The sequence below is a fragment of the Trichoplusia ni genome, chromosome 3, assembly GCF_003590095.1.
Source record: "Trichoplusia ni isolate ovarian cell line Hi5 chromosome 3, tn1, whole genome shotgun sequence".
In the NCBI taxonomy this organism is placed as follows: Eukaryota; Metazoa; Arthropoda; class Insecta; order Lepidoptera; family Noctuidae; genus Trichoplusia; species Trichoplusia ni.
In genome coordinates this window covers 9,665,690-9,691,228 of record NC_039480.1, presented here as the reverse complement: position 1 = coordinate 9,691,228, position 25,539 = coordinate 9,665,690, and the positions used below count along the sequence as shown (strand labels likewise).

Genomic DNA, 25,539 nt, shown 5'->3' with positions numbered 1-25,539 from the left:
TTTTAGTACAAAGAAAATGCCCGAACGGAGTATAGATAAATAATCCGAGTTGTCACTATGGTCGATAGATGGCGTTGGGATCGAAATAGATCGCGCTATGGTTTCGTTACACGCATTTGGTTGGACATAGGATAGTTTTTATCCCAAAAATCCTGCGGGAGCGGTAACGTCTCAAAAATCCCGCGAGATCGGGAACTATGTGAGTAAAACCAAAAATCTGCCGGAAGTCACTGTTCCACGCGAACGAAGTCGCGGGCAAAAGCTAGTACTAAATAATATAGCTAAGCTTACAGGAGATTTTTTTATTTTATTTCAGGTTTTATCTTACAAATATACATCGAAATCATTGTTAATTGTTTCCTAACTACATGAGTAACAATAAAATTGGAAACGGCTTTCTGCTACCTTTACTTAAACCAAGGTGATACTCGCTAGTTAAAAATTAGCTATTCGTAATTAAAACATGACAGTAAGGAATAAATTGCGATATCCGGCGGTAATTCTCATAGCAGGAGCTGCGTGGCAAGGAACGTAGGTGTCACCTTCGTTCAGAAACATACTTGTACTACTTTTTAATTGACTTTACATTAAAATAAGTAACGACTTTAAGTCGTGGATTTGTGATTCTACTTATTTCATTAAAAATTGTTGAATAGTAAATTATCTCAAGTAAGCGGTTTTTAATGTACAGTAAAACTTGCACCATTAGAATTATGACACATATTTCGATCTCTTTTTGTGCAATGCATTGTCAAATTTAAACGCAAACATGTGTGAGCGAGTAAGCTATATTTTTCAGACTCTATTCAAATCCACCAGTGCAACGTCATCCGGTTTGCTCAACTCAAATTGAAATCAAAAAACCAGTTTATTTACCGACCACATTCACGACGCGCGCGTTCACCGTCCCGAACTTGTCCGTGTTTTCTCACAATTAAAATCTATGTCTATTCGTTCATTTAGTAATTGTAATTGTTTATCGTAGCAATCGAATAATATTGTTAAATAAAAGTGTTTTTCTTTTATTCGAATTTCGAAACTCCGTAATAAAGTACCCATTCGTAGTGCTAAAAAGGTGTGTCGTGGTTCGAATTTTGAACCGTGAATAAACTTTTGTGCATTCACGTGAAAAATACAAGTGAATTGTTTAAAAGGGTTTTGTTTGTGAAAAAGAGATGTTCTTATAAGCAAAAAGTGTGTAATCAAATCGATTGTCAGTTGCATAGTTCAGTGATCTTCGTGTGATTTCTTCAACAAGACGAGTTCGCAAGGTAAACGTGAGTAAAAGTTACGCTAAAATAACTGTTTCTAGCCTTTAGATACTAGCTGTACCACTGTATGGTTCAATTAACACGGGGAAAAGTTCCCAGTGTGGATTTCTAGCTAGATTATAATTGGAAATAGGCATTCCAATAGGAATGATAATAAAGTAGTTCCAAATGTTTTGATTTGGCATTCCTTTGTGCGTTAGTGTTAGTATCGGTCGGAGACCGGTTTACAAACTGTAATTACACAATAAAGTTTATAATGCAGCCAAGTGCTAGGTGCATGTTTTCGTGTTTATGCAATCGCACATTATTATTCAAATAGCATTCAATTTTTAGCGTTCGTTTACACTTTCGATTTTCAAACTTTCGTTAATAGTATGCAGATTTAATTTAGCGTATTCAGCCAACATTTATAACAAAATACATAGAAATATAAAAAAAATGTAATAAGAATAACCCTTCAGCTTTTGAAACTTAATTGAAATTGCTCTTATCACTTCCAAAATGAAACTTAACATATTTTAAAGCAATGGGCATATCAAACCCTTAGTTATATAAATTATTGTCCATCACAGATGTGCGAGTCAAGAATCCCTTCACATCAAACAATCACCAGTCAGCCCTGATGCAATCCGGAACATTCCATGAAGTTGGCTGAGTCATGCAGCCATGGCCAGTGGCAAGGCTTTGTATTCAATAGCGGTGGTCGCATTGGGCTTCATTTGCTTCGTAGTTGGTGCCATTGCTGTTGGACTACCTACTTGGGGGAAATTCTATAGCTGTAAGTATAATACACTGAAAAATATTGTTAAAAGTAACTAGGATTTATGAACTATGCAAAGATAATGAATATATATAAGGTAAAGCATTTATCCTAAAGGAATCCTAGAGAACAAAATCTCTTAGGCATCAAAATTGGTCTTGTTGTTCGAACATAAAATATGGTATTAAATATACTTGAACAAATTTTAAAATTTGCCTTCTATAATATTTGTTATACTAGATGATATATTCAACTTAATTCAGTCATTATTTCAAATGTATAGATCTTAATTTTAAAACATTTTGCTAAAATACCTTATTAACTCATTATGTTTTGTTGACAAAATACATAATAACATATTGGCATATAAATACAGGTCTATTTCGAATCTTTAAAATGCAATTCAGCATGACTGACAAATTAACAACAATAGAACAATTTTTAATACAAGCATTTACAATACAATAAAAAAAGTATTGCAAAATTTATAACATTTAACCACTTTAATTTTCGTTACCATAGCAATTTTATAAAAGCAATTTATAAAAATACTTCAATTTTTTATTTATAATCTAAAGTTTTGTTTATACCTTTGCGCTATATACATACAGTTTTAAATAATCTAATAGGTTTACTATTGTAAATATACAATTAATTACATTAAAATTAAATAAGGTCAAACTTATTCTTGTCTAGATGACTTGAAACCTCAAAATGTAGAGCATATTCATAATTACAGTAAAAAATCATCAAAGTGATGCACTAGTAGTTTACTAATACATCTTGTTCAATAGATCAATTAATTCTAACCATTTCACAGTCTACTTGTTAATGATATTTGCACACTTTATGCTTTCGTCTTATTACTTTGAAGTATTTGAGGCTAATAATCTAATTAGTATTATAAATTAAGTGATTCTAAAAAAATGTGAAGCTTTTAAAAAACTGAATCATCCCGACCCTACTAGGTATTCAATTATGACTTCTATAAATATTACATGTTAATAAATTAAGCCACAAAAAATTACCTAAATATAGGAATCCTAAATTTATATTTTTATAAAGAATTATTTTTTTATGAAGAGAAATTGTTAACCCAATAAAATGTTTTTTTTTTTTATATAATCTTCATGACACTTGAACCTATTTGCCACATACAACTATATAACCGTTAACCTTATAGAATACCTATTTATATTAATGTCAGTAATTTTCCTTTAAATTAATTAAACAGACAGCGGCTACAGATAATTTTTTCCTTGTCTGTAAAGCAGGAAAACAGATACCAAATCCTTTGTTTCCTCTTTGTTGTTAAATTAATATTTAAGCATTATAATAAAACTAATTTAATATACATTCTGTACATATGTAGATAAATATGAATCATCATTAAAATATGCAGAAACAAGTGTTCAAACTTAAACAAACATGTTAATAAATAATAAGATCAGACTGCATGGATAGCTGAGTGGTACAGGTCGCCACGCTAAACTCATTGTGCGCGACTTGTCAAGGGTTCGATCCCCGCTTTGGACAAGGATTTGTGGGAATCATGAAGGCTTATTAAAAAAAAACAATGTATATTCTGTGAACACATTATAGAAAATATTCCGCCCTACTTTTAATCTTCACGGTAATTAGAAATCACTAGTAATTAATTACCAATTAATTAATTTGTAATTAGTGGTAGTATTAATTAACACTAATGTCACAATTTGCACATAGATTACAACTAAACAAATTCTTGCAGATGACTCTGATATTCAGCTGTCGATCCCAGGGTACTATTGTAAGTATGACAAACGAATATTCGGTGGTGGTGTATTTATCAGTAAATTAAGGATAAAAGCTTTTTCTGGGTGAAATATTTTGGTTGAGAATACCTCAGGTAAAGTCCGCCATTGTACATAATTTGTACAGGAATTATTTATTAAATAGCAATAACTAATAAAATATAGATTATGGTTTTGGTGACGTAAACTTGATGCGAATGTTTTTGGGTATAAGGCGTAAAGTATTTTATTGTTCTGTACATGAAGAGTCGATCACCGCGGCCGCTAAAGCCCGCTAGATTACGGTAACCGATTCTATTGTATCTAGAACATTAGAGCACATTATAATGTCACTACATTACAGATTTGTGTCAGAAATAGTCAGAATATAATGAGTGCATATAAGTTAGAGAAGATAGTAATACAGTGTGACCACAGCTCGAAGATAATGGTCCCGTTTTTAAATCCTAAAAGAATCAAATGACTTCTCCCGCTCTGGGTAGAGCGGAAGGGAGTGTCAGACTTTAGCTTTTGAAAACGCCACCTATGTTCCTTCTTTTGCCATTTGTGCACCAGTAAGAGGAGGTAACGTTTCGAACAATCTAGCTATCAATATATTATGGTGACTGCGCTACAGGGATGTTGCGATTTTTGATTCGATTTATCTTATTTCTAATGACCTCACCCCATTTACGTTTCACGTATAATTTAAGCACATAAACTAATAATTGAGACGTGCATTCTTATAAACCTAGTAGTAAATAAATAACTGAGTACAAACCGGAATGTAAGGTAATAAGAGGCGTTGGTCAATAAACATTGAATATGCAAAATGCACACAGAGAGAAACGATATAAGTACATACTTTGTAATATTATGTATTCTCGTTCTAGTAATTACTGATACTCTCATATGTTTGCATACGTATGTAGGTATGTAACACGATATATATCTAAGATATTGAGTACATATCATTTCACTAAGCGCGTGTTTTACAAGGATATGGACACAAATGTTTTAAGAGAATTCGAAAAAACTTTGTTCTAACCTTCCCGCTTTATTTAACTATGTACACAGTGTGTATGTGTGTGTCTCTTTTATCTTCGAGTTTGAACGGAAGTGCAGGCCCAAGCCCCAGTGCGCGCGAAGTGGGCCAAACCACGCTCCCACCTTCGTCTACTGTTACCTTTTGATACCTTTGCCTTTCTAACGTACCTTGGCTATTTATAAGATAACCATCAATGATTGCCTGTCGATTCTTTTTAGAAATACAACTCGGAAAAAGTTTTTTTAAGACCAACCATTATTCAGATAGCACACAATTTCGACCATTTATAAATAAAGAATGTTATAAATTAACAACTAATAGATAAACTTCACCTATTTTCTTTTCATTTAAAAATATATTGTTACAAACATTAATTTGAACACATTAATGAGACACTTGGCAGACTATCTATCTACTCAATGTCTCATAGCCTAGAAGTAGCACCTATAGTATAGGCACTAGGGTAGTCTAAATGAAATAATGTATAGTTTATATCAACCTCCTTACACATTATGCATGGCTTAATCATAATAACTTACTATCGATGTAATGATAAACCTATTGACAGTTTACTTAAAAGGTATGCGGCAAAGAAACTTTAATTCAAGAGCAAGTAATTTCTAATATTAATAGGTTTTCGAACTGCAAGATGTAAAACATAATAACTATTTACATATAAATTACATTGTAGGCCGTCCACGATGTTTACTCGAGCTGGTATCTACACTGCATTTAAAAAATGTGGCACGCCCGCCAAACGGGTTATTGACCCGCGAGACCTTTGTGACAAAACTTGTGGGAGATGTGCCACCGGTCGCAGTTATGGTGGAGTGTATTTTTTTAATTTCAAGTCTTCGTACATTCAACCTCCTTTTAGAATACTAATATTTCAGACATGATACGACTAAACAGTTTTGTATTCGTTTCGTACTGGCTGGCTAACGTTTTGAATTTCGATTAAGATTCAAATCAGTATTTAAAGACGCTTCTTATTTTTCGATTCGTGAGTTTGAAATCTGGATTAAAAAACTACGTATTGTTACTGTGCTTTATAAATAAAACGCTGACTTAAGAGTGTATAATAAGACATTGAGAGAGCATTAATAAAACGTCTCTTAAGCAAATTAACCACAAGTTTCCTTTGCGCGATCCCTGACAAACAGGTCTCAGGTTCCCATCCCTGAGAAATTTGACCTTTCACGGTCATATTACGTTTGAGTTCACAACAGACATTGACTTCGACGGGTTTTATAAAATTTTGTTTGCTGAATTTTAATACATGGTAATTTCGTATTTTAGCATACGATCTCCTTATAAAATAATAATACTTCATGCAAAAGTCGCTCGTACATATTTTCACGTATTATACAAACGTTTTGATGGATTTATAATACCGTAACTTAAGTAATTGTGTTAAAAGCATATTTAGTGTAATTAATAGTGTATAAAGTTAACAAGCCATCTGTACAATAACGCCATTATATTGCTTTATATCAGACAAGCTGTATTTTCCTCCCACACTAGTAACGGTATTATCTCAAATGGAAAAAACGATGATAAGTTATTAATATTAAACCAAAAATCTATAGAACGCAGCGATTGACCATGACTTACTGAACTAAAGTATTTGGTATATCTGAGTTAATTAATAATGTAAAAACATTACACTTCAAGGTTATATTTTAATTAGGCAGGTACCTACTTGTCATAACGGTCCAACAATTGTTCCATTTCCCACACACTATATTTTTACTGACGAAAGTATTCGCATACAACAAAACATTCTTAAAGCGTAGTTTCTCTTCATAAAGAAAAAAAAAACAGAATAGACCCCGCGAAATCTGGCCCAATCTGAACTGTAAAGAATGTACATATAGTAACAATAGCGTCGTATTGAGATCTACTCGTATCAAGCCATCAATGGTCAGCATGACAACACCGCTTTTTTTGACTGGCAGACAACGACCTCGGGCTTTGAACGCAAGCACGATACGCAAAGGTCCTGAGAAAGAACCTTTTTTTGTCTAAACGTTTTTGTTTAGTAATTAGTCTTCGTATCTTCGTTGTCCATGACTTTAATGCTAAATGAAGTGTCAAGTCTGCCTTTGTAACTGTTATTTTTGTAACAAACTATTATGCATTTCTTTTTACAAGCATAACGTGACTTGTGTTTTACTGTATCGATCAAGAGTTATTCTTTGTCTCGAATCGTTTAAACACTAAACAATTATACTACTCCTTTCTTGTATTAAAAGGGTCTATCTGTCTGTCTGTCTATGTTCGTTTGGAAAGTCTAGATTTAAAATAATGATGAAACTTATTTCTAGCAATTGAGTAAACTTTATAAAAGCCTCCTTTGTGCTGTCGTGACGTTCGGAAATAGATATTTTGTTCCACTTTTCGTGTTCCACCCGTGCAATATCGACGGAACATTATCTTTAAACGATTTCGTTTATAGCTATTAATACTTTTAGTTTCATTGGTCTTTTTATAACGTTTCTAAGCACATAGAAATGCTCCTTAATCTAGGCTATCGGTTTACCAGGACTGGGCTGGATCGTAAAATTTATCGTTGCAGTTTATGACTTATTGTTCTGCAAAGTTCTTCAACGTTCACAGTTACATTCTGGCCCGCCGCTGTAAATTACAATTGCAGTCACGAATGCCTTAAACACTACTGTGTGGACTTCGTTGTCTTTCGACAAACGAGGTCTCAGATATACGTATACAATCACTTAAATTCTAGATTAAAAATGAAACCAAATTATGTATTTGTATACAGCTACAGTTCTCGCTTTTGCATACAAATTTGACGTCAGACGTCTCAAACTTTCACAATATCGTGTCTTAGCAAAAATTACAATCGTTTTTACTGTAATTCGTTCCAAACCTTACTTCTTTACCGAGAACCGTTCTTTATTGATTGGCTTCTGAGTGTATAAATATTAAATTGAAGCCTTCACAGAACATCGTATCGCTTCGCTGCGCCATTTGAATTTCTTCGACCCCACAAACGACCCATGTCCAATCTAAAACGACCGATGTGTCTCGTTTGCAAAATTTTGAAATTAAATATATTAAATACGTAAATAAATATATTTCTCGTCAACAAAACTTCTAAAATTATATTTTTCGAAGCATCGTTTAAATATCTCATTTTACGGTGTTTAGACACAGATTCTGGTGTCATTTAAATTGAAAATCATCATTAAAAAAGTTGTATTTATTATCTGTATCAATATTAAGCTTACACTATAAAACTTGTAAGTAATTAATTAAAAGGAACTAAAAGCTTTCGGACACCAGAATAGGGGTACATATATTTGCTGTCTATTGAACAGCATAATTTCAGTTATTTTTTATATTACCTAATCGTCACACGATTGCATATACTCAATGACTCAAATTCAAGCATCATTAATTTTTTTTAATAATTATTCTGAATTGTATTGTTGACCTGCACATTGTGTAGGTGAATGTCGGATACCGCGTAATCAATTGACATGTGACTTCTGACTCACGACATCATTAAATCCAGTAATGAAGGGCATAATTATTAATTACGTAACGTACCGATTTCATAATTTCTTCCTACCAGTGTAATGGTCAGTAATAATTATCGTTAGTATGAATTATTAAGACCACAATTTCATCGGTATCTATTAATGATATAATAGGTATAATAGCATTGCTATTAAAATTGAATATCCTTTGCAATTTTAGAAAAAATAACACCATATAAAATAACACGACATCTTATTCCATAAGAATTCTCTACCAGGGCCTCGATTCTAAAATTATTGAGTATTGAGAGAAGTTGTGTTTTTTGTAATCAGGGTATACCTAGAGATTTAGACGTCTAGTTAAGGTAAATCTGAAAAATTACCTTCTAAGATTACTTTGAAACTGCTTCTATGATTTTAATTCGTCATTAGTCTAAACACTGGTAAATTCCGTTCTGTCCTTACCCAAGAAATTGCAGTCACGAATTGCAATAATTGGAAAATTGTATAATGGGTTACATGTCTAGCAGCAATTATCGAGATTTCTAGAAACGACTAATGACCACTAATGCAAATTTTTAATACCTAAAATTAATTAGAAATTGATCAATTAACAACTTACAATGAGTCATAAATGCAAATTATAAAAATTACGTCACACATTCTTAATCAAACTAGCGGTTCCTCGGGCCCCGCCCACGTGTCTATTGTTTAACGCTGTAAAGCATGATCTTGTTTCTAATAAAAAAGTGTCATTTTATTCTTAAATCTATCTCAGTGCCAAATATCATTTAAATTATCCGTTTAGTACTTTTTGCCTGATAGAGTAACGACCATCCATATACATCCTTCCAAACTTTCGCGTTTATAATGTGAGTAGGAAGTACTTAAAAGCTTTCTCGACACGTCTCTTTCTTGAATACTGCTTAATAAGCATAGAAATAGAAGGAAGACCTAAGTCGTTAGACAATTAGCAAGGTCCAATTCGCAACACACTATGAATTGAATTAGTATGTAGGAAATCGTGACGAGGCTCTCTGTACTCTTAGCGTGTCGCTCACCTTCATTCTTACAGACCTTCAAAGTGTTCTGCCGAAACGCTGATTGTCACTTAGTACCAATTTTACATGCCTTCGAATGACCCTGAGGCAAATTCTTAGATGCGTTCCAAGACAACAGTTCGAATAATGTTTTACAAACGTTCGAACCATCAAATCGGCACCATGTGATCTTACAAGGCCTTTAACACAAATGTATCATTCATTCCTACCTATTAACTAATTGTAGTGTAAAGATATTTCAATAGCCAACTTGTCCAGCTTGTTGTGTTACCGAACATGTTTGCTTTATTAAGGTATTGTTATGACAAAATCCGTTTAAGTTATGTATGCGTAGGTGGTTTTAAGGTCGTGAATGATGTGTTTGCTGCCAGATAAATACTTTACGTTACATCACATGTTGCTGTGCCTATTGACGATATATTTTCGATTATTTCCTTGACCTCCTTCATGCGTAATGTGTTCTAGTCTCTCATGCGTTAGAATCCACAATTAAGCACTTCGTCGCCACTTTAAAAAACCTAATTCGATGTCTGTTTCTTATTTTGTAATATTGATACTGGCTGGTACTTGGTACTAGCTCGCACGATTGTGGATATCGGCTATCGCTGTTAAGCATCATTTTTCAAGATGAATAAAAAATCCTGTATGTGTTATTTCAGGCTATAATCTATCTTTGTGCCAAAAACAAAATCCTTTCAGTAATTTTTGCGTGAAAGAGTAACAAACGTCCCAACATCCTCAGAAACGTTCATGCTGATAATTTTCTGTAAGATAAAGAATTAACATTTCCCGCTGTCTAGGTGCTTAAGATTTATGTTTAAAGGAAATTGGAATTTCATAAAAGATTGCAAAGTGTTTATCACCATAATTTTACTACTTTCCTTTCAACAATGTACCGGAGACCACTTTCCTATCATTATCAGGTCTAGTTGAACTTGTCATTATATCTCAGTCTGCATATTATTTTCCGTTACATAATTGAGTGGCCTTGGGTGACGGATCATTTGCAGTTTGCAATATTATTTGTGTGACATGTTAAATGGGTTATGCAGCATGTTAATTAACAAAGCACGATGATATAACTAATAATTATTTATCTAAAAACTAACATTGTAAATGTGTCGTAATAAAAGGTTACTACGAAATTGTTATTGCAGGCGTAATCCAACTGGTTATGGTTAAGTTTTAAGCTTTGAGTCGGTTTTTGTAACAGTCCTGATTAGTATACAATCGTCGATCGTCAACCTCATTTCGATTAAAACTTTTTCGGGAGAAGGATGCATGTTATTATAATTGTAAGACAACATTCTAAACCACTATTTTCCTTTATTTGCAGTAGAGAACCCGAACTTCGACCAAGGCTACTTTGGACCATGGCGCGTCTGCAAGAAACTGCTCTACAACAGGGAGAAATGCGGCACGGATGTATCCAAGTTCCATCCGTCAAGTGAGTTGCTTATTAACATATATTTACGGATAGATGCACACACGTTGTTTGAAAGCCGAAGATTACAAGATAAAACCTCTTTAATGTTCTATTTATAATTTTACACCAGTTTTATAACGGTGACTTTGTTCTGTCTTGAATTTCAACTCGGATTTCGAATACACTGTGTTACTACGTGATACATACGTATATACAATTTCATTCAACTCCGCCCGACTGTAACAGTTGATTGTGTAACCAACATGAATAAAAACTTTTTCTATTTATTGTTTTGAATAGGGTTATTCAATATTCAGGTCGCCCTTGAGTCGTCCATTAGACTATTGAATCTTATCCCGGTATTATGAAACCTTCGTTTACATGTAGAGGCGATTGCGTTATAAAAATATTATAGTAAATGTACTACATACATAAATATATACGATACTGCTTTTTCTATCGTGTGTCATGTTCCCGAGACATTAATTTCCTACCGTTCAGTTGTGGTTTGGCTGACCTATTTTCGTTCGCAACGCCCTTAAATTTTATTCTTTGTTGTTGAATGTATATTTAGTATTTACTAATGGAATTTTATTAGAACTACAGTTATAATTCATTAATGTAAATTGGTTATATATAGGTCAGGTTATTGATTACACCGTATGCGTACAAGAAAGTTGAGTATTATGAAGCAATCAGTCGTGTTTGATAAATAAGTAGTAAAGGGTCAAATAAAATTGTTTTTTTAATGTATTACACCTGGTGCATTAAAACTACGGCTTTATAATGGTTCAAATTCATTAAACGTAACTTAATATTGTGCGTAAAGGGGAAAGGCATCCGAAAGGAAACAGGCGTCGTGTCGAAATAGGGAAGTCAGGGAAACGGCTGTTTACCATAATGCTTTTGCCTTTATTGATTTTTTTCGAAAACAACAAAAACAGGCACACGCAGTTTGGTATTTATTAAAGTTCCTTTATTAACCTGGATTGTTTACCGAATATTCTTAATTAAAATTAGAACGAGTGTTTGCGATATTGTAGATGACTGCAAATAAGGTTATTATTCCGTATTAAAAAGTATCAACAATCTATTACTTCATACAGAAGCGAAGGCGAAGTCCTTATAACGAAGAATACAAGTACACAAAGACGTGAAGCGAAAGAAATTGCAATAACGTGAAAGTTCTGATAAAATAGCCTTTACGACAATTACTTAAAGAATATCGCTGGCTGGAAAGAAATGCCTATCGCAAGCTTTCGGGTCACTTAAGAAATTAGATCGATTACCGCATTCTCTACTTAATTGAATTGTTTTGACGCACCTTTAAAAATGGTGACGTAGTATGTGTAACAAGAAACAGTTTTTACCTTTCTTAAAAACCTTCGGTACATGCCAGTGTTGCTCAAAATATGTATGTCAATTAGTTTCAGGGCTTAATTAATTTGCGCCTTATATTAAGAGGTTTCCTGGTCAAAGTTAATTGAATATTATTTTTATTGGGACTCCAATTGTTTTTCCTTTAATTGCTTTAAGCTATTAAGACTATTAAGGTTCGCAAACCCTAAACATTCAATATAGATAATTGAGTTTTGGGAATTCTTAAGTAATTGCGTAGTTCTATTAATTCAATTAATGTATACTGAATAACATTGCACAGTATTGCCTTGTTAAACAGACTAACTACTCAGAATCATTATTCATAAGCCATAACAGACGGAGACGACCCACTTTATTACCTTTTAATGTGTTTGACATTAAGGTGTGCTGACAGTTCACATGTCACATAGTAATCTAATTTTATTCTTACTTATTTAAGGCAAAGTTTCATTAACACCTACTGCTTGAACAAATTATGTCGGTCCTAAACTAACAAAAGATTGCGAACGTGAGAAACTTGAATAGGGAGAGATTAGGTAGCGGATATTCACAGGAATGTTCAGTGAAAAGAGCGAAGTTTATAAATAGAATTAAATTAATCTTTGAAACGTCAGGTATTAAAAAGTTTTTGATAAATGTTGGACGTTTGTTGTGCATGTACTTCATCCATATTTCTACCTTTTACCCAAATGTTGGAGGTTTGGTACACGTTGCTTTAAGGTATTCTTGAAAATAATACAAAATGTTTGTAAATGATACGAGACATACAATCTTAAGCTGTCAAAACTGTGGAAACTGTAATTGCTTAGATATTGTATAAATCCTTACATTTCTATCTCAGTGGCGCTTTTTTGTCAATAGGCAAATGAGCAAATTACTTCCAAACAGTTCAGTCTATTCGACACAAACTCGCAAATTTTACCTCTTTATCATAGAAGTATAGATAAAGACCTTGCCCTTAATATAACGCCAGTTCGTTGGGTCGACCCGTCTGCTTTCTCAGTTCAATGAACACGAGCCGATAGTTAAACATGTTAGGTAATTAACTGCTACTTAAGATTAATACCTGTTGTTTGGTATGTAATCTGTTAAGCGTGGAAGTTTACCACTCATATTTCGATATATTGTTTACTCTTTCAAGTCCAAAATAGTGACAAATAGCTCTTAAATAATGACAGAAATACATGATCTTTGAAAAGTTTGTTTGTCTTACTGTCAAGGTGCGTTAAATGGCCTGATGTTCAGTACCGTTGTACCCGTTGGGAACGGTACCCTAAAAAGGCCATAGTATTTCCTGAAGAACCAGTAAGAATAATTAACCCAGACACTTTCATTAACAATTGATTTATAGAGTATTGTGAAGTTCGTGAGACTTGAAAGTATCTTCGAGTGTGCGACTTCCATTGCGTATGTCACACGTGCCACATAAACGGTCATAATTAAAACTATTCGTATTAGCCGAGGGAAACTGTGCTCCAACTTAGAGTATCACTTTCACTGGCCTAGAGATATACATCATTATATTAAAATTATTGAAGGCAAAAGGCATCTAAGCTAAAGTGGAGCAAGGCTGGTCTCATTTGCCGATTGCCGAGTGAAAAGTGAGCTTTCGGCAGCCCCAGAAAGAGATGGCGGGCCTGAATAGACTAACGATATCCTCCAGGAAAGTCTTGCCCACGCAGTTTGACACTAATGAGTGATAATAATATTTTTTCTTCGTTTTATATTACCTTTTCTCATTTTTAGTAATCCATTTATAATTAGAAGTCATTCAATTACAAAGCTATTTAATATCGCACTAACCACTAGCCAGTTTGACAGCTCTCAAAGTATGTTTTATTTGAGCTTTAATTTGATTATAAAATCACAAAAAAAAATGATGATAGGCGTTAGGCTAGGATAATTTTGTAAAATACTTTCTTCCATATTTACTCCTAAACAGGTTAAAATAAACTTTTTTTGCACAATTGTGTACCATAATAACACTTAATTATAAGTTATCGCATTCGTAATAAGTGAACAACCTACTTCCCCAGCTCGTTCTACATTTCATGATAAGCAGCTTATTGCTTTCCTGTATTAGTTTTCCTGCATCTTATGGCAACTGATTCAATTGCTTGACTTATTATTTGAAACTTCGTCACGATTCATTACGGCTTTTAGACCTACGGATTTGGAATTCAACTGAAACAAAATAATTTTTTTCAGTAATCATTAAGTAGTACTAAATAGATCATTAATTTTACATACTTTTTTTAAGCTCTTTGCTACCTACCTACCCTAAGAAGTAGTTTATGAGCTTATGATACTTAACTTGCCTGTAACTGCAATGACGCTAGGTCGATACATTTTGGAAACCGAAATCACGGTTCATAAAATACAGCCTGGTGACAGATGGACAAACAGACAAGGGAGCCTAAATAATAGGACCCGTTTTCCCCTTTCTATATGGAATTCTAATAACCAAAAGTATTGCGTGACTAAATTGAACTCAGTATGCTTTGAATAGGGCACACCGCAGAACCCTGGGGTCACATGTCTGCCAAAATGAGGGTGTGCCTCTAAACGCAAATACGTAATGAATGTTAGACGCCAATTAATATGTACAATTTATACTTCACAGCCTCTGTACTCATGTCCACGTAATGTTAAAACAATGTCATTGTGCAGTTGACGTGCGCTTGTGTAATGCTTTCATTGTTTCCGACGCATCCTTCATTTAATGTTCGAGGTAAATGCCGTCGATAAATTGGTCGTTTGTCAATGCAGTTTTTACCTTGACCGTATCTAGTTAAGGTTTATATTAGATTGCCTTGTACCGTTGCTTGTGATTGATTCAAGTCTGTACTTACCTTCTCGAGTCAGTCATCAGCCTGGTACTATGCATACGTGTATCCTCAATCCTGTACACTCCGAAAGTGATCGTCAATTTTGGTTAATGGGATTGAATTATATTTAGATGTTATCTAGGAGCACATTTAAAAAATATATGTACAATTGATTATATTGTCGACATCCATCAAAAGTGTGACTGTTGATGGAAATTCTTATTAATTCTACACGTGTTCATTGTACCATTTAACTTAAATAGAGGTCTTAATTGACGGTTCTTGAATACTAATTCGGTTGTGAGGGCAGAAGACAGGTGCTCAATGCAACACGTTAGAATGCATAACGAGCAATGATAGCCATATTTGTCAATTGAGATCTTGGTCGCTACGCTGGGATGTATGTAGGTAACCATTGTGGTTACTGCCAACCTTATTTCATAGTGCTCGTAGCTAGATTTCTATCAATAGTGTATTATAGTTAATAATATTCATATTCTTAACAGATTTTAACCGATCTTGGTTTGGATTTGGACATGGCCTTTAAATGTCTGCAATTGACACACTGACTACACATATATAATGTGTAGTAGTGAATAATGTACACAAATGCAGTCAAATTGGAAACCGAAATCAATTGTCATTGCACAGTAGGTATATACACACTATACACTATTTCTTAACAATATACTTGATCGCGAGTCATATAAGGAAGGTGTTTGTATAAATATTTCTGCAACACAACCTAGTGACTCATGTAGTGTACTAAAGACGATTGCACGTATTCAATTACAGTATCTTTTACAAGATAGACTTGTCTTGTAGCATTTCTGATGACAATATCATTGGACATCTTCTCGTTATTGATGATGGAATAGGAAAATAAAAAGGGTCTAACTAACTAAACTTCTTTTTGAAGTTGATGTTAGAAAAAGAAAAAATAAGGATCCTCTTAAATTCAGAACTAAGCTTCTTAAATAACAGAACTAAGCTCCGTAAATGGAGGGGAAATATAGATGTTAAGAAACAACACGCGTGTCTGCCTTCCTTGCTATCCCAGTCCCTAAATAATTCTCCAAGTTGCGGATTGATAACGTTGGAAAATTAAAAAAAGGTCTTAATACCATGGTAAGAATAACGTGGTGTGAAACCTTGTTTTACCTTTAATTTAACACGACTAAATAGTACAGGATAGATCCTCATGATGACGCCTCTACTCCCTTAGGCGAGATCGATGGTTGTTGTAAACTCTGATACATCAACCTTACCATCGACAGACGGAAGGAAAAATTATTAGCAGTAAGAAGTCAGATAAAGCCTTGTTAAAACAAGTCATAAGAAGTTAGGTAATTAATATATTGTATTTATGTATAAGTATAATCATTCGCGTGACGACCGACGTGGCTATCGATGATGTCAAATCCAATGGAAGGTTTATAACTAGCATAGCGGATTATAAAATACTTGTTTAATTCAACAGTTCATATAACTAGCCACGTTTAATTGCGATAGTTATGATCACCCACACAGCTTACCCTTCTAATGAGCCATAGCAATATAATCATTGTCTTAATAATTTAAAATACATAATTGTTTGCAATATTAAGAAGAGAATATGCGATTCAGCAGTGGGCGGCTTTAATAGCTAGCATTATTGTGATGATGAGTCTTGTTGTATTATACTATTTGCATATTTTTAAATAAATTCTTGTTATTTTTTTATAGTATGTCTCCAAGGGACTAATTAACAATTCCTAATTATTATGGTTTTGATATGGTATTAGCGAATCTCCTATCATTGCGTTTTGTAAAACCTTACTATTGTGTGCCCATATCAATTGAATTTTCATCCTTATAATTTATGAGGATACGACAGATTTGCTTCCTTTCCAGGTGTAAATCAGAATAATATATGACATGTAAGCCGGTTTCCGGGTTTTCGTCGTTATTCGTGAGATAATAACGTTTACAACAATAAGTTTTAATCCTCATTAAAAAGGGCCATGACTGATGCCTCGAATAAGCTAAAAGAAAGAACGTCAAACAAAACACATTCAACTTCAGATTTTGTTACTTTTTACAGTGATTACCATTTTTATTCATAAAAACAGTACACATTACAAACCCGCCCGGATCTAGCTAGTTACGTACTAAATAATTCTATTACGTACTACCGTACAATTGCACACATCATGATAGTATCAATTGTAATAATATGCTTGATTATACCTATATTGTAGCCTTGCAATGTCATGACTTCATGAGTTGCGTCTATTATAATCCTTATTGAAGTTTTATATTATTTACCGCTACTATTATTTGTCGGATTTTCAAAAAGTGTTTTGAGTGGATGTAGAAATTATGACTTATTATTTACGTAAATCTATCACTCCACGAATGGTCTATCGAATACCCGTTATATCGGTCTGGCACGACTGACTGACTGGAAACGTAAAACCAGTTTAGATTTCATACCTAGGTCAAGTAATCAAGGGTTTCTGATATTAATAGATGATGTCGAAAATTGTTTTAAATGTTCCTTAACAAGATAGAATAATTAATTTTATGATCTTTGATTCAATCATAATTTTATTGCCCTTATTCTTAAAATTATTTAAAAGGTGTTTACGAATAAATTATCTTATTCAAATCGTGCACTGCTGACGACATTTCGCTTTTGAGTGATCGTGACTCACAACTTTATGGAACGTGCAAAAATGTCGCCTGTCTCTTTTACGATGCGTTTCAAAGTAAGCTTAAAACGAGATATTATCGATTTGCAGTGTCCGTTCTTGCAGTGCCCCTGAAACTAATCTCAATGGGTGACTTGATTTCTTGAGCAATGTTCCGCATATTTGATGCACTTGCTTGCTCGAACACCGTCTGTCGTTTCCGTCTGAACAATTTCACTTTCCAAATTTGACAATAGATGTGAATTTTAAAGTCTGTGTTATAAAAAAGGAGGTTATGATTGTCAACTAGTGCTATACTTTTTTTGTATATCATATGTCTAGTTCTGCAATGAAGCGCGCTTCACTGCCTTCAATAGGTTTTGACCATTAATTAATGAAATAAGGTATTAGGTATTTATAATATTTCTTATTAAGAATAACCTAGGTTAAAGATCTGAATATAATCAAATATAAAAATCAGAGGTGCATCGTAAATATATCGCTTTTATCTGGACTTCAAGCACGGGCTCTGGCGTTTAATATAAAGTAGATAATAACCGGTTCAAAAGCCGATGCTCTCCAAAAACTTGCGTATGACGTCATCTTAACAGCAACTTAGCTGGAATGCGATCATTGCCACACCTGTATAACAATATGAACTAAACCCCTTTCAAGTTTCAGTGTTGTACAAATATGGGCCTTGTAATGTATAAGTAAATGAAATCATGTTTTCCCTACTTGTTAAAGCTAATTGGCGAAGCTACGAAATATAGAATCCGTGTCCATAGAAGTTTCTAAAATGCATTCAAAACTTGGTGATATAAAAATGATGTGATTGAGCTAAGACCCGCAATGTATTACAATTTATACGACATATCTCGAATCGTCTAAATGGGCCCTAAGACTTGTCGACTACCTAAAACATGCTAAAACGTTCTAAATCACATTTCTACTTTTCCGTTATTTTACGTTAAGGGTAGTAGCAAGTTAGTGTGACCATAGTGTATTGAGTGAGCTCAATGATTATGGCAATTTTCCCAGTAACCATTTACTGTGTCTATCCATTGAGGTCGCGCCGTGAGGTTTCCATCTGTCTCGCGATCGAGGGACTACTTCGAAAATGATTTATGGCTTAATCTGATGTATTGAGTCCAGAGTAACAGTGTTACGAGAATTTTACAAAATTACTTATTAGTCGTCTATAAATACTGCTACATATTAAAATATATATTTCCGTCATTTAAAAAAAGGTACTGTATAGTTAACAACATTCGATATTCTTTACTATGTAGTGTAGTGCTCTACTAATCATCATGTTAGTTCAGAGTAGATGCAGATTTTTAAGAATCGCTCGCAGTTGTCTGCGAAAGATGATTCCACACCACTTCGCCTTCCCCAGATATAATTATATAGATTTCCTACGGGTCAGGAAAAGGCTTTTTGTTATCATATAATACAGACGTGAAGTCAAGCGCTAATACTATCGAAAAAAGACGTGTTTCCGTTGCATTTGATATAAGTAAGTTAAGGCTGCTTTTACTGACATATTAACCACACGCTGAACCGCTAACATCGATTCGAAATCGAAGACCTCTGATTTTGGCTTCAGCGCTGACGGTCAGCATGACTCTAAAAGCAGCTTTAAGGCCTATTTATAGATATATTGTAAACATCGAAGATAATGTATCATCCAGCTTTTATTTAATGCCATCATCTGTTATCTAGTAAATCTATTGTAAAACGTCGTCTCTAATAACTTAATGCCGTCATTGCATCTTGCAGTTTGCACACAATCATTCTTGTGCCGCTGTATTCAATGTCACTCTATTGTCTCGTGATAACCGTTTTTATATACCTAGCCTTTATGTAACGCTTAGGCACTTAATTAAGCAAAACATACCTTTAGCTTAGGTCTTCAAGTTATTAGTTCTAAGGAACACTTTGCCGAAAGACCCTTTGTTCTGACAGAACACGATATAATATGTAAACTAAGAGTATTCTTTTATTTATAACAGCCTAGGTAGGCAAAACTAGCGGTTACCGCTGTAAAGCATAATCTTCTTGTAAAGGAAATTTATTTCGTTGACAGGGATACACTAAAATGACTAACGTTGAAAACTTATTAATATTCTGTGTACATCGGTAATATAATACTTGTTATTAAGTAGACACGTCCTATAAAATAACAGTAGGTGTACGATCGCATATTATACCAAAGAGGAACTATAAACAATGTGTAGCGTATTGTTTTTGGACTGCACGGCCGACAGTTGCAATTGTTGATACTAAATCGGACGGACGGATGTCGCACCTGTGACCAAGCTTCATATCACATTAACGTTCGGTTGTACGATCTTACATTACCTTATAACTGTAAATCGATAGCGTATATGAGTAAAGAAACCTAATTTACACGCCTGGTACATTAAAAAAGGGATCCCTTTATCATTTTATTAAATCAATAAAAAAATATGTTCATACGTACCTAAGACGCAATAAGTATGGTGAAATGTGTGGAAGTGGGGTTATTAACATCACTTGTACGTAAAAAGGGTACTGTAAGTGTCGCCTCAGGAGATTAGAACTTTGTTAACGCCTTAAAAGAAAATCAGGAATAGATCTTTTTTAGTCAAATACGCTTTAGAAAAAAATAACACTATCACAGTTATGACAGTCACAGACGTGCTTTTTTAAAATAATACTAAAATACCCCATTTAAAATGTCTCGTTACATATTGAACGTAACATGTTACAAAAACGTATTTACATAACGTGGTCACTAATTAGCAAATTAAACTACAATACATGGTTAAAGAGCCATTAGGTTAAAACTGACCTGAAACATGTCACTATAGCCAACCTTGAAGCTCGACCCAAATATGCAAAACATATAGGCCACATATTATCTTACTAATTACACGTACACATAAATTCTGAACTTCGGACATTTTGTCCGCCTGACTGAGAATATTGCCAGGACCGACTTAAGTTCGTGAGGAGGATGGTTATTAGGTTAAAAACTACCCTATTACGAAGACTACGCCGTCTGTTACTCTGTCACCAGGTTGCATATTACGAACCGCGATAACCGATTCGTAAACTTTCGCAGATTATGTCACAATCGATGTTTTACAAAAGTACAAAAAAAAAAAACTGAATAAAATAAATATTTTACAAGGCACAAACGCCGCGTGTATCGCCCGTTTTAAAAGCTAATGGGAAGGAAGCCAACGGCCCTTAGAGCGCTTTTCAATTGTTGTTAAATATTATTTAATATGGTCACGTGCTTGGCTCACAGGTATCATTTGTAAAGTACTTTAAAGTAGGACACATTAAACAAACTGTCTGGTTTCTTTTATGGCCGAGGTTCGAAGTTTATGTGGTTACCAGTTTTGTGAAATAAAATGAGTAAGAGGAAAGCAGTGTTCGCGTGAGTCAGGCCCGGACGGCCTTTATGTCAGTCATTTGTCTAGTTGAGACCCGTCCCTTAGCGCTAATTTAAGTATAAAATTTATTTCCTATTTTATAATGGGTTCGCCCAAATTAGTTCACCGAACTGTCTCGTACCAGTATCATGTCTGTGGAAGCTCGTGTCGAACTTAAAAAATTAAACTGTTATTAGGACAATTTTTCAATACCTAAATTAGTGTTTGTTGTTATTCTGAGAATTCATATAGAAGTGTGTCGATGCTGTGTGGATTTTTAGTTGACTTCTAGAAAAAGAGGACCTTATTTATGTTTTTTTTTGTCTTTGTTCGCACTTAACTTCGTCATTGACCGATTTTGATGATTACATTTTTTGTGGAAAGAAGATATTTCAAAGCTGTTCCTTTGATAAGGAAGTGAGGGTTTTATAATGGCAGGTCAAAGAATACGAGGGACCTTTCAAAAATCGTAGGGGCGACTAGTGCGTTTGTAAGTTTTTTCAAACTCAATAATACTCCAATAGCCTCAAGTCCTTAGTTAAAGTGAAAATAATAAAAGCGTATATACCTATAATGTCTAATGCTGGGCACAGGCATCTTCTCATATAGGAAGGTGTCGTTTCGCTGTTGTCTGACGAAAAATAAGACAATTTACTGGACTGAGAAATTAGATGCATTCCCAGTCTGAAGACTTCTATGCGTACATTATAGCACTTAGTAGTAATAGTCTTTAAGTGTCCCTGCAAATATCTTTTATAACATTGAGAAGGATCCAGCTTAAATCAGCCCGTTTGCTCACGGCGGTTTTGCCAGATTCCAAACATAGGTTTCGTCAAGATTTTCTTTTTCCTTAACAATTTGTCCTTCCTCTAGCTAGAGTCGATGTCTCCTTGACTTCGTTAATATATTTTCGCGCAAAATGTATTGAATTTTCCAACGCTCTTTAGATGTTGACAATACGAAATATTCTTTTTCTGTCCGTCTCGGGCTCGTGTGTCTGTCTCGCTTTCCACGCCAAACCCATATAATAAAATGTGGTACACAGATATTCGAGAGCCTGAAGAAGGATGTAGGCTTCTTTTTAATTTGAAAAAAGGGTTGTAAGAGAGGTAATAGTGGGTCGAAATTTGGCTTAATATATAAAATAATAAAATACGAGTACAGCCGATTTTTGGCCTATTTTGATTTTAAGGTTAGGATCCAGGCAAAACTATTCCAGTATTCCCTCAGCGCGCGCTAAACTGCTGTCATTTAAAATATTTAACCGTATATTCCAGCTGCCGTGTACATAGCGGGCGTGGTCGCGTCGGTCGGCGTGACGGTGCTCGGCGTGTTCTGCGTGCTGTCCGTCCTGCAGCTCGCCATGATCTCCTCAAAAGAACGCGTCGCCCTCAAGTACACGCATCTCGTTATGCTGAAGCTGGCGCTGGCGCTATCAGCCAGTAAGTATATGCAGATGCCTCACAGACAGATACTACGTCTGTTATAAGAAGCCTAGAATATGAAAGAGAAAATAAACATCTAGACTTATTATTATATGTAATTCATACAACTGGATCATCCGTTGCACGGAAAGCTGAAGGTTTTGGGATTTATGTCCCCACGGAGGACGAGCTTTGGTGTGATCCACGAATGCTTGTGTTGAGTCTGGGTGTCTTTGTGCAACTTGAATTTTTGTAAAATCCCCCGCAAAACATGGATTAAATTCCTTAGTGTGGAACTCGTTTGATAAAAGAAAGGCACAGTTGAGCGATGAGGCCTTTTTCTTAAGATACTCCCTCAAATTGTTTCTTATTCTTATTTTTTCTGTTTTCAGCTTTGCTATCAATAGTAGCAGCAAGTCTTTTCGCCGTACAAGGCGATGACAGGGGTTTTTATGTTACGCAGGGCGAAGCGTTCTATGTGCAGGTAAGAAATACAAATATCTAAACCAAAATATAATAGCATTTTTTTTATAATCTTTTAGTAGCGACAAGAACTTAGAAAAGACTTCAAATAAAGAACTACTGAGCCAAACTTCATGATTTTTTTATGGGAACAAGTGACAGGCTAAGTCACGTTAAATGAAAAAAAAAAACAAAAAAAAATCAGAAGTTGTGGTGTAGCGAACATAAAATTACATACGAATTGAGAACCTCCTCTTTTTTGAGGTTGGTTGAAAACCGCTATCAAATTAGCCACCAATACGATTGACTCGTATGCCAACATTTTGTGTAACTTCTTGTTGTCACAAAGCCTGAGGTTATATGGGTAATAATTTGATGTAATGGCAAACGCAGTGAAACTGCAAAACAAACCTGTGACATTAAGTACTTGGGTTTTGAGTGTTAGTCAATTATGAATCTTAAGGTTGCACACCCAAAGGGTATATCTCACACTGTGGCTCGCACTTGACCGGTTTTTTTTAATATCATACATAACATTTTGTGTTACAGATAGTGAGTATTGTCCTAAACTCGATCCTGTTCATAATGTCGGTGTACGACACGCTGTTCGCGAGGCGCGTGGGCGGCGACCCGACCGACCCGCTCGGCGAGCCCGACGGGACCACTATCAACAACCCCGGATTTAAAGATACTAGAGGTAAATATTCATATTACATATCGAAACTTAACGACCTTAACGCTTACCGCGGGTGCTGGTTCCATGAAGCCTAGAATAGGGAATCGTGGAAGGATTTGGAGGAGGCCTTTGCCGAGCAGTGGGACACAGTGGGCTAGAAAAAAATAATATCGAAGTTTGTATGTATGCAAGTTTGTTGTTCTTTAAAGCTCGAACAGCTACACAAATTGAAGTACGTATCCACAATATAGATCAATACTTAGCTTAACTAGGTGATTTGTACATATTATTTACCCTCGTTTTTTAAAAGGTTCTGTTGATTTTGATAACTAAGGATATAGAATTATAGTGACAAATAACAACGTTACCAATGCAATTGTTATTAAAAGCACCCTATACATATAAGACTATCTTATAGAAGCTGGCAGGGTGTAAATTGTATCCTGACACAGTGACGTGAATGTTCCAGGTATATCAATGACGGACGCGTCCGGCAAGCCGTACAGCACGAACGGTCACGGCAGCGTGGCGTCCATGAACACGACGGCGACGACGCTGACGGGCGCGTCCGACGCCAGCACCATCACGCGCTCGCCGCTGCGCTCCTCGCTCAAGAAGCCGCGCGCGCAGCCGCCCGGGCTCGGCATACAGAACCCCGGCTACTCCGGACACTCGCCGCCGCTCAACAGGAACGGCAGCCAGAAGAAAGTGCGCATCCAAACCCACAGTACTGAAGTGTGAATAGTGAACGACATAAAAAACACGAAATTATCCAACTATTTAACTACTACTGTTTACAAAATCATTGTGTCACAGTGTAAGGAAATGAAGTTTGCCTATAGAACAGGAATTCTGTGTGTTAAGGACAAGTATTTTGAGCATTTTTAACAGAAACTGTCTAGAATGTTGAACTGTGCTTTGAAGTAAATTTGACTACCCAAGTTTGATAATTATATATTGAACTAATCCACTAGCGGAGATGAAACAAGCATGGTGTTACACAAATTATGGTCTTTGAATTAAATAGAATTGAATATTCACTTCAAGGAACATACTATTAACAAGCTCTAGCACTGACTAACCACATCTCAAAGTAATATTATAGGGGTTATGGAAGCGTGATAGAGCAATACACGGCCTCCCTCTACCCTACCCGATATAATATGACTTTTAGACGTGTTAGTAAGCCACCTGGATAGAATACCTTTTTTACAACATAATGTACTTGCTATTGGTCCACCCGAACTGCTTATTCTAAGCGAGATGTCGAAATGAATTGTATAATGTAAAAACGACAAGATATATCAATTTGTGCTGAGTGGGTGCGCCGGGGGAAGTGTTCTTATAACAATTATGGTAGATGGTGCCATTGGCTTATTTAATTAATGGATTAGAAACAGGGTGTGGATTCGTCTTATCTTAAACTGACATTTTCATAAAAAAAAGACACATAAATATTAAGAATGAATGGCACTGATAGTGTTTTAAAAGGATTTTTATATATAATGTATTATTCTCTATTTGTTTAGGTACTTCTAAAAAAGATAAATAATCTTGGTGTCTTGTTGTTGACTAAAAACTTATTAAAAACTAGCTTTTGCTCGCGACTTCGTCCGCGTGGTTAGAAGATATAAGTTATAATTCATACCTGCCTTCTATCTATCTTGTAGGATTCAGTCAGTGTTAGCAATGTGAGCGCAAAAAATGTGTTTTTTTACGACCGCACATTAGATACCTCAAAAATTGTAGCCTATGTGTTATTCTGATGTATAAGCTATATTGTGGTAAAGTTTCATTCAAATCCATTCAGTAGTTTTTACGTGAAAGAGTA

At 34.8% G+C, this 25,539-nt stretch overlaps 1 protein-coding gene across 3 annotated transcripts; it reads left to right on the top strand.

Annotated features, from left to right (window-relative positions):
- Positions 1–309: 309 nt before the first annotated feature.
- LOC113491839 lies at positions 310–25,210 on the top strand. 3 transcript variants are annotated; one of them, XM_026869010.1, is made up of 8 exons: positions 310–1,271; positions 1,844–2,049; positions 3,782–3,820; positions 10,752–10,862; positions 22,424–22,588; positions 22,963–23,054; positions 23,582–23,729; positions 24,178–25,210. In XM_026869010.1, exons 2-8 carry the CDS (start codon positions 1,938–1,940, stop codon positions 24,447–24,449), a joined length of 939 nt encoding a protein of 312 aa, XP_026724811.1. In that variant the 5' UTR covers positions 310–1,271; positions 1,844–1,937; the 3' UTR covers positions 24,450–25,210. The 3 variants fall into 3 exon arrangements, with proteins under 3 accessions (XP_026724811.1, XP_026724812.1, XP_026724813.1); XM_026869011.1 differs by having other exon boundaries at positions 310–1,277; XM_026869012.1 differs by lacking the exon at positions 3,782–3,820 and having other exon boundaries at positions 311–1,271.
- Positions 25,211–25,539: the final 329 nt, after the last annotated feature.

Coding starts and splice junctions, on each gene's coding strand:
- LOC113491839 (XM_026869010.1), top strand. CDS start 1,938: ATGGCCAGTGGCAAGGCTTTGTATTCAATAGCGGTGGTCGCATTGGGC. Junction 2,050..3,781: donor TTGGGGGAAATTCTATAGCT/GTAAGTATAATA, acceptor AAATTCTTGCAG/ATGACTCTGATATTCAGCTG. Junction 3,821..10,751: donor GTCGATCCCAGGGTACTATT/GTAAGTATGACA, acceptor CTTTATTTGCAG/TAGAGAACCCGAACTTCGAC.